At 37.9% G+C, this 13,207-nt stretch overlaps 1 protein-coding gene across 2 annotated transcripts; it reads left to right on the forward strand.

Annotated features, from left to right (window-relative positions):
* The first annotated feature begins 819 nt into the window (after positions 1 to 819).
* Positions 820 to 8,964, forward strand: rpp14 (ribonuclease P/MRP subunit p14). Of its 2 annotated transcripts, none has more exons than XM_008105433.3 (6): positions 820 to 954; positions 3,719 to 3,831; positions 3,950 to 4,034; positions 4,772 to 4,848; positions 5,904 to 5,982; positions 8,441 to 8,964. In XM_008105433.3, the coding sequence occupies exons 2-6, from the start codon at positions 3,731 to 3,733 to the stop codon at positions 8,495 to 8,497; spliced, it is 399 nt and encodes a 132-aa protein (XP_008103640.2). In that variant the 5' UTR covers positions 820 to 954; positions 3,719 to 3,730; the 3' UTR covers positions 8,498 to 8,964. The 2 variants fall into 2 exon arrangements, with proteins under 2 accessions (XP_008103640.2, XP_016847175.1); XM_016991686.2 differs by having other exon boundaries at positions 949 to 1,005; positions 8,441 to 8,889.
* Positions 8,965 to 13,207: the final 4,243 nt, after the last annotated feature.

Here is a 13,207-nt window from a genome sequence, read left to right on the forward strand (position 1 = left end):
GGCATGAAAGCCTTCACATGGGTGATGGGCAGTATGGTTTTTGTGAAGGACATTGGCAGGGCTCTTGGCTATATTCATGATGCTCGCTATAACCTGCAATGTCATTGGTATCTCCTGGGTAGTTGGGGCTATAGCTGTTTGTGGATGCAGGAGCATGTCTGTGTAAGTTGATACCCCACACACACACACAGATGCATATTTTCACTTTTATTATGTGGATAAGTTTTAAAAACCCTGCTGTAGTTGATCCTAAATCAGTAAATGTAAAACCAGTGTTTGTAAAATTCTCAGGGAGAGCCACAATTGGGTGCAATGATCCTATCTGAACACTAGGGATCGCTGTTGAGTCGGCTTGTACTCAATAATGTAAGATGTTCCCTTGGATCCAATCTGTTAAACCTCCACTTTCTGCTAATGTCTTTCTGAAGGCCCTGTTTGGCTGGATCTACATTGCCAGCTCCCAAACGCCAAAGGGAAACACCATGGAAAGACGACGCCCTCCATTGCTCTCTGTAGAGCAGTGTTTCCCAAACTAGGTCTTTGGACTTCAACTCCCAGAATCCTTTCTCGTTGGCCGAAACAGCCGAGGCTTCTGGGAATTAAAGTCCAAAAAACCGGGGAGGTGGGATTAGAGCTGTAGAGCGCCAATCCGCGCAGAGGTAGAAAAAAAGCAATGACGTCACGAAAAACAGAAGAAAGCTATCAGTTACGCTATTGGCTGACGGCAGTTGAAAACCGACCAGTCATCTTCCACATACTTTGACCAATCGGATTCTTTACATCTCCTTCACTGCTTTCCATTGGGCTGCTAAGAGCTGGGCCTATTTGTTGCCATTGGACAGAAAAGGGAGATGGAATCTCACTGATTGGTCAGAAAATTAGCGGAAGTAGTGTTGTGGGGTTTTTTTTGCCTAAAGTGTTGGTTTGGCGCATGCGCGAGAAAGAATCACACAGGTATGCGAGCATGCACGCACAGCCATCGCTTATTTTAAACTGTCCGTTTAGGTAGATTGAGTCTGTCCTTAATTCTGTTTAACTTTCAGAGAAAGGCTATCTGAGCAATGCTTCCCTTCATGTCCACCTAACAAATACAAATAAGTGGGTTGCTGTGAGTTTTCCGGGCTGTATGACCGTGTTCCAGAAGCATTCTCTCCTGACGTTTCGCCTGCATCTATGATAGGCATCCTAAAAGGTTGTGAGGTCTGTTGGAAACTAAGCAAGTGCGGTTTAAATATCTGTGGAATAATGTCCAGGGTGGGAGAAAGAACTCTTGTCTGTTTGAGGCAAGTGTGAATGTTGCAATCGACCAGCTTGATTCGCATGTGATGGCCTTTCAGCTGCAAAGCCTGGCTGCTTCCTGCCTGGGGTGATCCTTTGTTGGGATGTGTTAGCTGGACCTGATTGTTTCCTGTCCGGATTTCCTCTGTTTTCTCAGTGCCGTTCTTTATTTATTATCCTGAATTTAGATTTTTTTTAATACAGTAGAGTCTTGCTTATTCAACATTCTGGATTATCCAACACAGTCTGCCTCCCACCCAAATCTACAGCTGTTTCTCTAGGCAGCAAGGACTGAACCTTTTACGGATTTAACTTCCTATAATGTTGTTACTACAAGTTTATTTTATGCAATTCCGTCTTTATTTGTAGTCAGTTTGTTAGTAGCCAATGTTTTATAGCGAATGTTTTCAATACATTGTGATGTTTTGATACTAAATTCGTAAATACAGTAATTACTACATAACATTACCTTGTATTGAACTGCTTTTTCTGTCGATTTTTGTGCTTAATTTGTAAAATCATAACGTTATTTGACAGTTTAATAGGCTTTTCCTTTATCCCTCATTATCCAACATTTTCGCTTATCCAACATTCTACCAGCCCGTTTTTGTTGGATAAGTGAGACTACTATACTGGTAGCCAGATTTTGTTCATTTTTATGGTTTCTTCCTTTCTATTGCAATTGTCCACATGCTTGTTGATTTCAGTGGCTTCTCTGTGTAGTCTGACATGGTGGTTGTCAGAGTGGTCCAGCCTTTCTGTTTTCTCAAATAATCTGCTGTGTCCAAGTTGGTTCATCAAGTGCTCTGCTATGACTGACTTCTCTGCTTGAATCAGTCCGCAGTGCTTTTCATGTTTCTTGATTCGTGTCTGGGCAATGCTGTGTTTGGTGATCCCTATGTAGACTTGTTCACAGCTGCATGGTATACGGTAGACTCCTGCAGAGGTGAGAGGATCCCTCCTGTCCTTTGCTGAACAACCAGACTTTGAACCTGCAAGGCCATTCAATGCTAATCAAAGTGGCAAATTGCAACATTCACACTTGTCTCAAACAGAAAAGAATTGTTACTCCCACCCTGAAAATTTCACAGATATATAAACCTCCCTTGCCTAGATTCCAACAGACCTCACAACCTCTAAGGATGCCTGCCATAGATGTGGGCAAAACATCAGGAGAGAATGCTTCAGGAACATGTCCATACAGCCCAAAAAACTCAGAACAACCCTGTGTTTAAAATGTTTTCTCTTTATTTCCAAACCTACTCCCTTATACCACCCGCTCAAATAACACTATGCAACACAATTTTTGTTTCTAGGTTATAAATGTCATTCCCTAATTGGTTCTATCATAAAAATATGGGAAAAGTATATTAAACTGCAAAAAATGTTTAAAATGCCATATCAAAGGTTAAAAATGGCACATAAAAAGGTTAAAATGACAGCTACAAAAATGAAGTTTTGGGGGTATAACGACTTTCAAAGTAAGTACTGCACAATTGAACAGGATAATAACACTTTCAAACCAGGAACAGATTTCCCCCCCCCCCCCCCCAATTTTATTACATAGTGACATTGTAGATAAAAGAATGAAGAACTTTGTGGGCTCACAATGCTTAGGGCAGAATTAGAGTTCTTCCGGGGGGGGGGGGGGGGAGTTTTCTGAAGGGTTCCAGTGGAAACCACTGGATTAGACTATTTGTCTATTTAACCCAATGTATTCCCATCTGGCAATACATCCTCGAGGTTTTAGTCAAAAGTCTCTTAGATCCTTTTTATAGCACACCATCTCTCCCAATGAAAGAGTTTTAAGCAGAGGCTGGATGGCCATCCATTGGGAGTGTTTTGATTGTCTATTCCTGCTTGGTCTGGATGGCTTCTTCCAACTCTGTAATTCTGTATATGTGTCTAACTGATCTTTTCTGAAGATATCAGTGATTGCCCTCAAACCCTAGTTAAGTTTACTTCCTGTCCAGTCTCTAATGATTATTCCCTCACAAATGTTCCTGACTTGGCATTGAGTGCCTTATCAGTGGCTGTTTTCAAGGAGATATTTGTTTATGCTTTGAGATCTAAAATTCTGTTGGTCAGGTGGCTTGAAATTTTAGGTGCATCTACACTATAGAATTTATGCTGTTTGACACTCCTTAAACTGCCATGGTCCAATACTATGGATTAATGGGAGCTGTAGTTCAGATGCCTCTTGATACTTCAAGTATAGTGATTCCTTGGCATCTATGGGAGATTGGGGTTTGGCACCACCTTCATTTTAAAAATGGCTTCCTGTATAGGCCTCTCTTTGCATTCACATTCCCCTTTGTGTGTTATTAGACAACATAGCTCCCCGGTGTACATACATTTTTGTAAACATTTGAATATAGTTGCCATTTGTGATCTTGAATGTTGGTTTTAAGGATGTGAGGGCATTTTTTTTCTTTTTCAGAATTTGGCTGAGATGGTTGAAATTGGTGATGGAGGTAAAAGCATCAAGTCCAGTTCCTATGAAAGGATCGTTCTCAAGAACACTTCTGAATATCATTATCTGAAGATCCGCCTGTAAGTTCAGGTTCCAGACGTTCATATCCTATCTGCTCCGCCTGTTTTTATGTAGCATACTGTGTTTTCGATATGCAAGAATGTCTAATCTAATACTAATAATAAAAATAATTTTTAGGGAGTTAGACGACACCAATATTAGCCTGAATGCTGTCGAGTACAAGCAACTCATCATCTCCGCTCTGAAACGATTACATGGTGAGGTACGTTGTGGCTGTTTGTGTTGCTGAATGTTTGCTGTTTGGAGATGAATTGCTGTGGGTTCTTTTCTAGTACTGATTTGACTGCCTGGAGGGTGGGAATCATGTGAGGAAGGCTGGGAGCTGCAATTTCACAATACCTGAACAGGTATTTGATTTCCATTTCTGTAATACTGGTTCTCTCTAAACATTTTCTAGGTTCTTCAGTATGAATCCATGATATCTTTGGGCCAGAAGTCTTTCATTTCAATAGGGTTCGCTTATTACAGTTTCACCTATTCATATGAAATCCTGGAACACATTCTCTGGAGAGTTGTAAACAGAGGCTAGATGGTTTTCTGTTAGGAGTGCTTTGGTTGTGTTTTCTTGTATGGCAGAATGGTTTTTACATTGTATTATTTGTAGTCTTGTTAGTCGCATTGGCCCTCTTTTTAGAGAAATTAAGTGGTAGTATTGCACTGGATGGCCCTGGTGAACTCTTTCAATTCTTACCATTCTATTATTCTGATATGGGAATTGTACTTGGGGCTTGTTTGAACTTGGACTGAAATTTGTTTGAGAAAGAAATTTAGTCCTTTCTCATTGACTTGATCTAAATACCAGGCTTGTAATGATGTCTGTACACTGTATCTCTGTTTTGAATAGGGAGACTACAACTTGTGTTGCGAAGAGAGTTTTCTTAAATATTTTACTGGAGAATTAAACTTACTTTTCAATAACAGCAATATATTTCCTTTTAGGTTGGAGCAGCTTTGCCTTTTGATGTATTGACATATGAAGAACAAAACTTGTCTGCAATACTTAGAGTCCCGAATAGGTAAGAAATTTGAAGATGCATTCTTGGCAAGCTCTGCCAGATAAAACCAAGACTCTGTGGTAATTGAAATAAATATAGAGTGGGCCCTTAGTGTCCACTGAGGTTTGATCCCAGAAACTCCCATGGATATCAAAATCTATGGATGCTTAAATTCTGTTTTTTAAATGACTTAGTAAAATAGTGCCCATTATATGAAATGGCAAAGTTTTGCTTTTTAGAATTTTAAAAAATATTTTCAAGTCAATTATGATTGAATCCATGGATACAGAGGAATGATTACTTGTTTTTTGTTTAACCAAGATCTGGAAAACCAGGATAATCAATCAATAAATCAAAACTTTATTTATATCCCGCCCCCTTTCCACAAGGACTTGGGGATAGTCAACAGAATACGTATAACGAAAATAAAAAATAAATAAATAAGCAATGCGTCAAATGTATTCTATGTCATATTGATGCCATTTAGCTGTAAGAGTGTCATCTGATGGATGTTTTAGGTGCATACCTCTTCTTTCACAATTTGTTTGCTCATGGTTGAAAATATATTCCAAATTCCAAGAATCCTGGCTCGGATACTTAGCAGTATGCATTTCCTGTGATAAAAAGTAGCAAACAGGTTCCAAGGCATACTTCTGAAAATCATGTTAGATGTTTGAAAAAGTTGTCACATTAGGCCACCAGTAAGTGTGCAGCCTTAGTAAATCAAGGTTGCTTCATTTGTTCTGATTGATCTCCATAAGTGCATTTTGGACTGTTTTGAGCAATTTCTGAAAAACGAATATCTGTTTATATAAACCAGTGCAAGAATTGAAATGTTCAGGGAAAGGCATTTTTAATTTTTTTTAACTGTTGTGAAATAAGCGTTTCATGGTATTGTAAACTGCCTTGAAATCCCATTCTGAAAGAAAGCAGAATATAAATCCCAGAAATTATGGATCTCATTCTAAACAGATTAATTATCTTTATTTTTATGTGTCATGCTATTTTGCTTCTTGTTGTACTGGAATATCTCCTGGTAATTTTAATTAATGTACTTCCTTATACCATTTGTACAGTGGCCTGGTAAAACTGTGGAGTGCTCTGACATTGCTTGGTTCCTATCAGAACAGAGATTGTGCTTTCAGGGTCATACAGGTAAGCTTAAAGAAAATATTCAGTCAAGATTATAAAACCATCGGGCAGTGCAGACCTGTGCAGGTCTTCTCAAAAATAAGTTCCAATGATTTCAATGGTACTGACCCCAAAACCTACCTTCCAAAACCTACCTTCCTTCGCTTCTCCTCCCAGGCTGGTTATCTTATTTTTTGAGAGAGAGAGAGACAGAGACAAGAAGCGAATGTTTTCAAAAGCGAAAGGAGAATGTGAACTCTTGCAAGCCAGATTGCATGGGTAGAAGGGGAAGGAAAAAAGATATTCTTGCAAATTTGCACGATACATTACTATTACTATTATTATTACTATTACTACTACTACTATTATTATTGCAAGAACATTTGAGTCCAAAGGGAGGGAAGGAGGGAAAAGAGAGCAACAGAAGGCGTGTATTTCTTTTTATTTCTAAGGAAACAAAAATGAGGTGGGTTTTTTTGGGAGGGGGAGAGAAGTTTTAAAAAGCCTTTTCTGGCAACTTTTAGAGTTTGAAAAAGGGAGAAAGAAAAGAGGTGGGAAAGGGCAGGAGAAAACAGGACAAAGTTGTTTTTAGGGGGACTTTGCTTGCATTTCTTCCTTGGGTAAATGCATACCCCAAAGCTTCTAAATATTTATATAGATGTTCCCCCTACAAATACATTAATATATGAATGTTCCCCTCATATGTTTACAGGTCTTTGCAAATCTTATGTAAATATAGATGGAGATTTCCATGTACCTGGATATCTGTTCCTATATGTATACATTAATTTTATATATGAATTTTATATGAATTTTACCCTCACATGTTTGCAAGTGCAGAGGGAAAATGCGTGCGCGCACACACACACACACACACATACACAGATGTCTAGATAGATATAAACATTGATAAATCGGACTTGGAAATATTGCAGGAGGAAAATGCACATAGAGAGGATTTGCAAAGGTTTCAGGGGGAAATACACATGTGAAATTAGTATATATAATGATAGATCTATATCTAGCTCTGCCTTATTTATGTAGGCATTATATGTTTTCCTGTTACTATGTTGGAAGCTGGCCTGAGTCCCCAGGGGGGATAGATAGGCCAGGGTACAAATGAAGCTCTTGTTGTTGATGATGATGATTATTATTATTATAAAGTTATTGTTGCTTTTCCACTTATAGAGTTAGTTTACTGTTTTTCTTTGAAATACAGTAAATATTCAAAACATTTAACTCACTGATGCCTCAATTAATGTAATTTTATTGGTATCTAATTTTATTTTTGAAATTTACCAGTAGCTGCTGCATTTCCCACCCTCGGCTTATACTCGAGTCAATAAGTTTTCCCAGTTTTTTGTGGTATAATTAGGTGCCTTGGCTTATATTTGGGTTGGCTTATACTCGAGTATATACGGTATGTGTAATACCTGCTTACATCTGAGTTTGTATATATATATATTTTTATGAGTAGATTTTATTTGGCAGATCTATTTTAAATCATTGTTTGGAGTGGCCAAAAATGATTTACAACCAATACCATCGTATGCAAATAAAACATTATTGTAAAGATTAACATTATGAGAACTATATTATAGCTTTTTCATAATGAAATAATTACTATGTTTTGATTTTCTCTCTCTGACATTAATTGTTCTGGATAGCTACAATTGTTTTTCTGGCAAGGAGTAATTGATACGATGACTATGATTCTCATCTAAAAGTGTAAATACCAGCATTAGGACATAGGAACACTTCAGGTGTGATGCAGGAAATTCATAACCATTTCTAATCATTTGATGTCCCTCAATCCTCATGCCATTTTGCAAGTACAACATGCTGCCTCTTAACGACCTTTCCCACCAAGAGATTATCCATTGGTGGCCTTTTGACATCCTGGTAGCCGCTTTGAAGGCTCAGTGTTTCTTCTAATCTCCTGTCCACCAGTCATTGTCACTGATACGTTACTTCCTACGAGGATTACTCATTATGTTTCTGTCGCTGATTTTATGGTAAACAACAGCATACCATATCACAATATCTGCAAACATACATTCCAGGCTTCCTAGGCTTTTCATTTCTTTCACAGAGAGACCCAGCTGCTTTGATAGAACAATTGCTATGACATAAAATGAGAAACATTGATTTGGGTCATGCATTAATGCTGATTGGCTTGTGTTATGCTTCAAACAGTTTGATCTAATCTGTTTTATTGTCTCTACTACAAACCTGTTGATCAAAGTTCAAATCTTGCCTAATGGCATTAGCTTGGCTGTTGCCCAGGAACATTCAGCTGGTAGAAATATGTGAATTGTACTGTGTTCATATTAGCCAAGATCTCTTTTGTCTGTAATACCATTTGATCTGCAGTGACATAGATTGCTTATGTGTGGCGTTATACAAAAAGAAATGGATTTGGCTACTAAGGCTTTTCTTGCTTCTGTTTTACAAATATATGCGCTTTTTCCTTTCTCCCCAGACTTCTCCATTTCTTCTTGCATTAGCTGGAAACAGCAGAGAGCTGGTGCTGGATTAAATACTCAGAAAGAGCAAGTGACTGGAGCCTCTGAAGTACCAGAGCTCTCCATGATGCTGGTGTTGTTGCCCAGATGCAAGACTTTGTATTCAAATCTCCAGGGATTGTTTCTCACAAAGCCAGAAGCCATCACTGCATTCTTCATTCATCCCTATGTGAAACATTTATGTCTACAAGTTGGGAACAGGGCTAAACTTACTAAGAGGTTTACGCAGAAGGATATTGCCACTTTTTCTGACCTAACAGGGGACACAAACCCATTACACCTGGATGAAGAATATGCAAGGAAAACCAGATTCGGTAGAACCATTGTGCATGGGGTTTTAATCAATGGGCTCATTTCTGCTGTTCTGGGGACTAAAATGCCTGGGCCTGGCTGCATTTTTCTTTCACAGGAGATTAAATTTCCAAACCCCTTATATGTCGGAGAGGAGGTTTTGGCCTCAGCAGAAGTAGCAAAACTGAAGAGAAGCCTTGCTTTTATTTCAGTGTCATGTACAGTTGTAGAGAGTGGTAAGACTGTTATGGAAGGCACTGTTAAAGTCATGGTGCCAGAAGATCACAAGTCTCAGGTCTGATTCTGCAATGCATCACATTCTGTATCAGAAAAAAAATTAGGAACATCCTCTACTTAGAGGATCAAACATTTTGGTGACAGTGTATAACACATTAGACAAGAGCAAAAGTATCCTGTCTTTTACTTGTATTTATTTTGTGCAGTCCTGTTCCAACTTACAAAACGTCTGGGAGCAACAAATTCACCGAAAGATTGGCATAATTTGTATTACATTTTGACAGTGGCTTCTCATTTATAAAACTACATTGAAAATGCAACTTCTTATGAAGACCTCTTAATGGAAGATCTCATATGACTGTTGTTCAGATAGGACTAGAAATAACTTCAATTCTTATCTATGTCTGATGATTGATAAAGAGAATTCAGAAGCTGCTATCATGGTTTGGACCACTGGGTCACACTACTTCTACAATCAGCAAACAGTTGCTAGGCAAATGTCTTGTGGAAATTCACAAGGAAAGATATCTTGATGAGATTCAACCCTGACATTAATAGCTAACATCTAGTAATAAGAACCATGCTGCAGATAGATACAAAAACAGTCAATACATTCATGTAACTTTATTTCATAATGCAATTGCAAACAAGTAAATTGGTTAAAATGAAATCAGTGTGTTGAAAAGTATTGAATGCTAAAACACGAAAAATTTAAAGAGATAACAAAACAATATAGTAAAGCTAGAAATAAAAAATGAAGGATTGAATGCCTGGTGGAAGGAGTCCCTTAGTTTGGTATCTTAATGCTACCCTATCTGACTAGGGGTAATGGGATTTATAATCTAACATGTCCGAAAGTTACCAAATTGGGAAAAGATTGTGATGGGGCATTTCATTTGTTAGCAATTGTAACACATTTTGGGTGGCCCAAATAAATGGCAGCATTGGAAAAGAGTGGTTTTGAACTACAGAAACACCCAGTTCATGATTACAGAAACACTTAGGTTTTGGACCCTTGAGTGGGGAAAGGTGGGATATAAATTTCTTAAAATAAATAATAAATTGAGGAAGGTTACATAGTTCTGACCTCTAGTTTAGCAGTTGGTACAGAATTCAGGGCTGAAGATTTAATAAACATATTCAGATTGTCCCTTATTTTTAGTGATTTTGTTTGATACAACATTTTGTTTCTAAATTCTCCAAATTTGGAATCCTATCCATCTACTCTGCAACTATTGGCTGAAATAAGAACATGAATGAAGAAAGCCTTTTCCCACCTTTTATCTCTTTCTGAAGCCAAAATCCACTTTGATAATGAGATCTCACCAGCCTGCTTGCCTCCCAATCCTGGACTTGTTACAGCTGGACTAATGTTGAATGAAAGGTAACAGAGGGTATACTTTTTCATAATTCAGATAGTAACATTTGCTAATGCTAGAAAGACAAGCTAATTTCCACCTTTTTCAAGTTGTGCAATCAATTTTTTCCAAAGTATTTTGGAGTACTTAAGGCTGATTGAATCCATTAAATAGGCAGGATGAACAGCAGGAGGAGCTCTGTTGTAAGTGCCTTGATAATAAGTTGCTTAAAAAGTTAGGCTAGAACCATTTTAATCCAATGATAACAGCAGGTCATGAAATGTGCAGACTTACAGTTGAGAAATAGGCACACATTTGATAGGTGAAAGAGTTGTATGTATGTATGTGCAGGATTTCTCACCCTGGGATGTGTTGCAGGAAGATCCTTTTTTAACCGGCTACGAGTACAAAAATCCATCCAATTTATTGTTTCCTCTGACAAATATGGTTGTTTTCTGTTTAGGATTGCTTTGCATTCTAACTAAGTTTTCGTCATCATTTTTGTACAAAACATTGTCAATTCGGGGTATTTCTTCCCCTATTCTTACTAGTTCTATCTTTGACCAGTGGTCTTGATGATATCACTCCTGCCCAGATTGTTTTTCTGAAATCCAGTGGACATGGAAATTTCCAGGGAGAATAATCAACCCTGTTTCCTAATTCTCTTGGGATTTGGAATCCCGGGTCCTAATTTTTCTGATTCATGCAGTGAATGCCACCACTGAAAGCCTGTACTGTACTGATTTTATACAAAAACTCTGGGGTTTTATTTGTGCCCTAGGATTGTTTTGAGAGAAGTCCATGTACAAAACAGTTATGACAAGAGAGAAAGCATTGTTTTCCAGGGACTCCGTATGTGTCTCTGTCTGTGTATATATGTATGTGTATATGGGTGGATGGATAGATAGATATGGTAGGTAGATAGACAGATGTGCCTGTGCAACCCCTAAAGAAATATGGTAGGACAGAAATTGTTCACAAGAAAGACATAGAAGGCAGACACAAAGACCCAACGAAGCCTGTTGTTGTGTGCTTTCAAATCATTTCTGATTTATGATGACCCTTAAGGCAAACCAATCATAGGGTGGGGTTTTTTGTGTTTTTTTTTTTTTTTTTGCAAAATTGGCCTCCCTCTGGGTGAAACACTATAACGAGCTCAGTGGGATTTCATGGTTGAACTGAGACTCAACTTTGGTCTGCAGAGGCATAGTTGAGTTGAACACTCAAAATTTCCCCTTGTTGATATTTCTTTTGTTAGTTCTGGCCTGGCTCTCTAATCTGTTATGGTCATTTTGTATTCTGATCCTGTCACCTGGGGTTTTAGCTACCCCTCCCATTAGGAAAAAAAATTATACTTATGCCTTCTTGGAACCCCGAGAAATGTGGCTAAGTCATTCAGTTGTCTTCTAGGGTACAACTATACTGTGGAATGAATTCAGTTTGATACCACTTTACCTGCCATGACTCAATGTTGTGATATCCTGCAATTTGTAGTTTGGCAAGACACCTGGACTCTTTGGCAGGGAAGGCAAAAGACCTTGCAAAAGTACAACTCCCATGGTTCCATAGTATTGATGTCAAACTGCATCAATTGTTTCTAAAAAAGCATGACCTTTTAAAAATCATAACTTTTTAGAAAATGGCATTTAGAGCCTTTTAGGGAAGAGCCAAAAACCCATTTGAGTATAATCTTTTCAAGTGGTATACAACCAAATGTACTTATGCAAGGCAATTTGCTTCAGTTCTTAGAATGAACCATCTGTTATCTCTGATCTGTTAGGAAAACAAAAATATGCCAATGCATAAAAATAGCAGTTTTTCAGAAGTGTTTTTCAGTGCCCAAAATATATCTACTCTTCCATAAAACAACTTGTTTTATATTATGCACTCAAGAGACAAAATAAAGTAGACTTTGGTGAAAAAAAATAACATCTTTGGTTTACTCACAACCTTCATGTATTCAGCATACATAGGTACACAACTTATCAGTCAGTTATAGATACGTTTGAAATAGGTTCTGTGTGACATCCAGTAACAACATCTCTTAGAATAAACAGGCAAGTGTTTACAAGTCTGCGATCTGAGCAGTCCCAAAGTCTAAAAGGGTCAGAGTCTGAGCTCTGTGCTCATCCCAGAACGAATCACATGGTCTGCAGCCCCTCCCACAACTTCTCAGGAAAAACAGAGCCAGGAAAGAATGCTGCATATCAGAACATACAATAAATAAGCAACAGGATTATAAACAAATTACTAGAGGAGGCTTGAAGAAGGTCGTAATTTCCAACTATTATATAATGTAGATGAACCCTTGTTGTTCTAGTCCAACACTCGACCTACTATATTATGTTGGGTCTCAGAAATAGGCTTTCAAGATATTTTCTTTTGAAAACGTTTATCTGTGGAAAACGTTTATCTGTGTAAAACATAGCAAAGCTAGGAAAGTTTCTTTTGTGAATAATTAGTACAAAGACATGCAATTAGTATTGACATGTATTGTTTTATATTTTTTGTGATTTGCTTTGTGTCTCGATCACAGAAATGAAAGCAGGATACTAATACTACTAAAAATATGTAACTAGGCCTGCCTTGATCATTAAAAAATGCATGATTACAGTTGAACACAGAAACGTAGGGGTGGGGGAGTCTGAAAATAAATATCCCGAAATCATAAGACATTTTTACAGGCAAATAAAGGTGCCAGCCTCAATGCTTGTGATATTCGCTACAGAGACATTGCAGTGAGAAGCAGCTGTCTGGCTCTCTTAATTGTTGCTGCTCATAACAATATTGCGTGGCAGTGCTCCAAGGAATATTAAAACCGTTTGAGAAAACAATCTT

The sequence above is a fragment of the Anolis carolinensis genome, chromosome 2 (genome assembly GCF_035594765.1).
Source record: "Anolis carolinensis isolate JA03-04 chromosome 2, rAnoCar3.1.pri, whole genome shotgun sequence".
Classification (NCBI taxonomy): domain Eukaryota; kingdom Metazoa; phylum Chordata; class Lepidosauria; order Squamata; family Dactyloidae; genus Anolis; species Anolis carolinensis.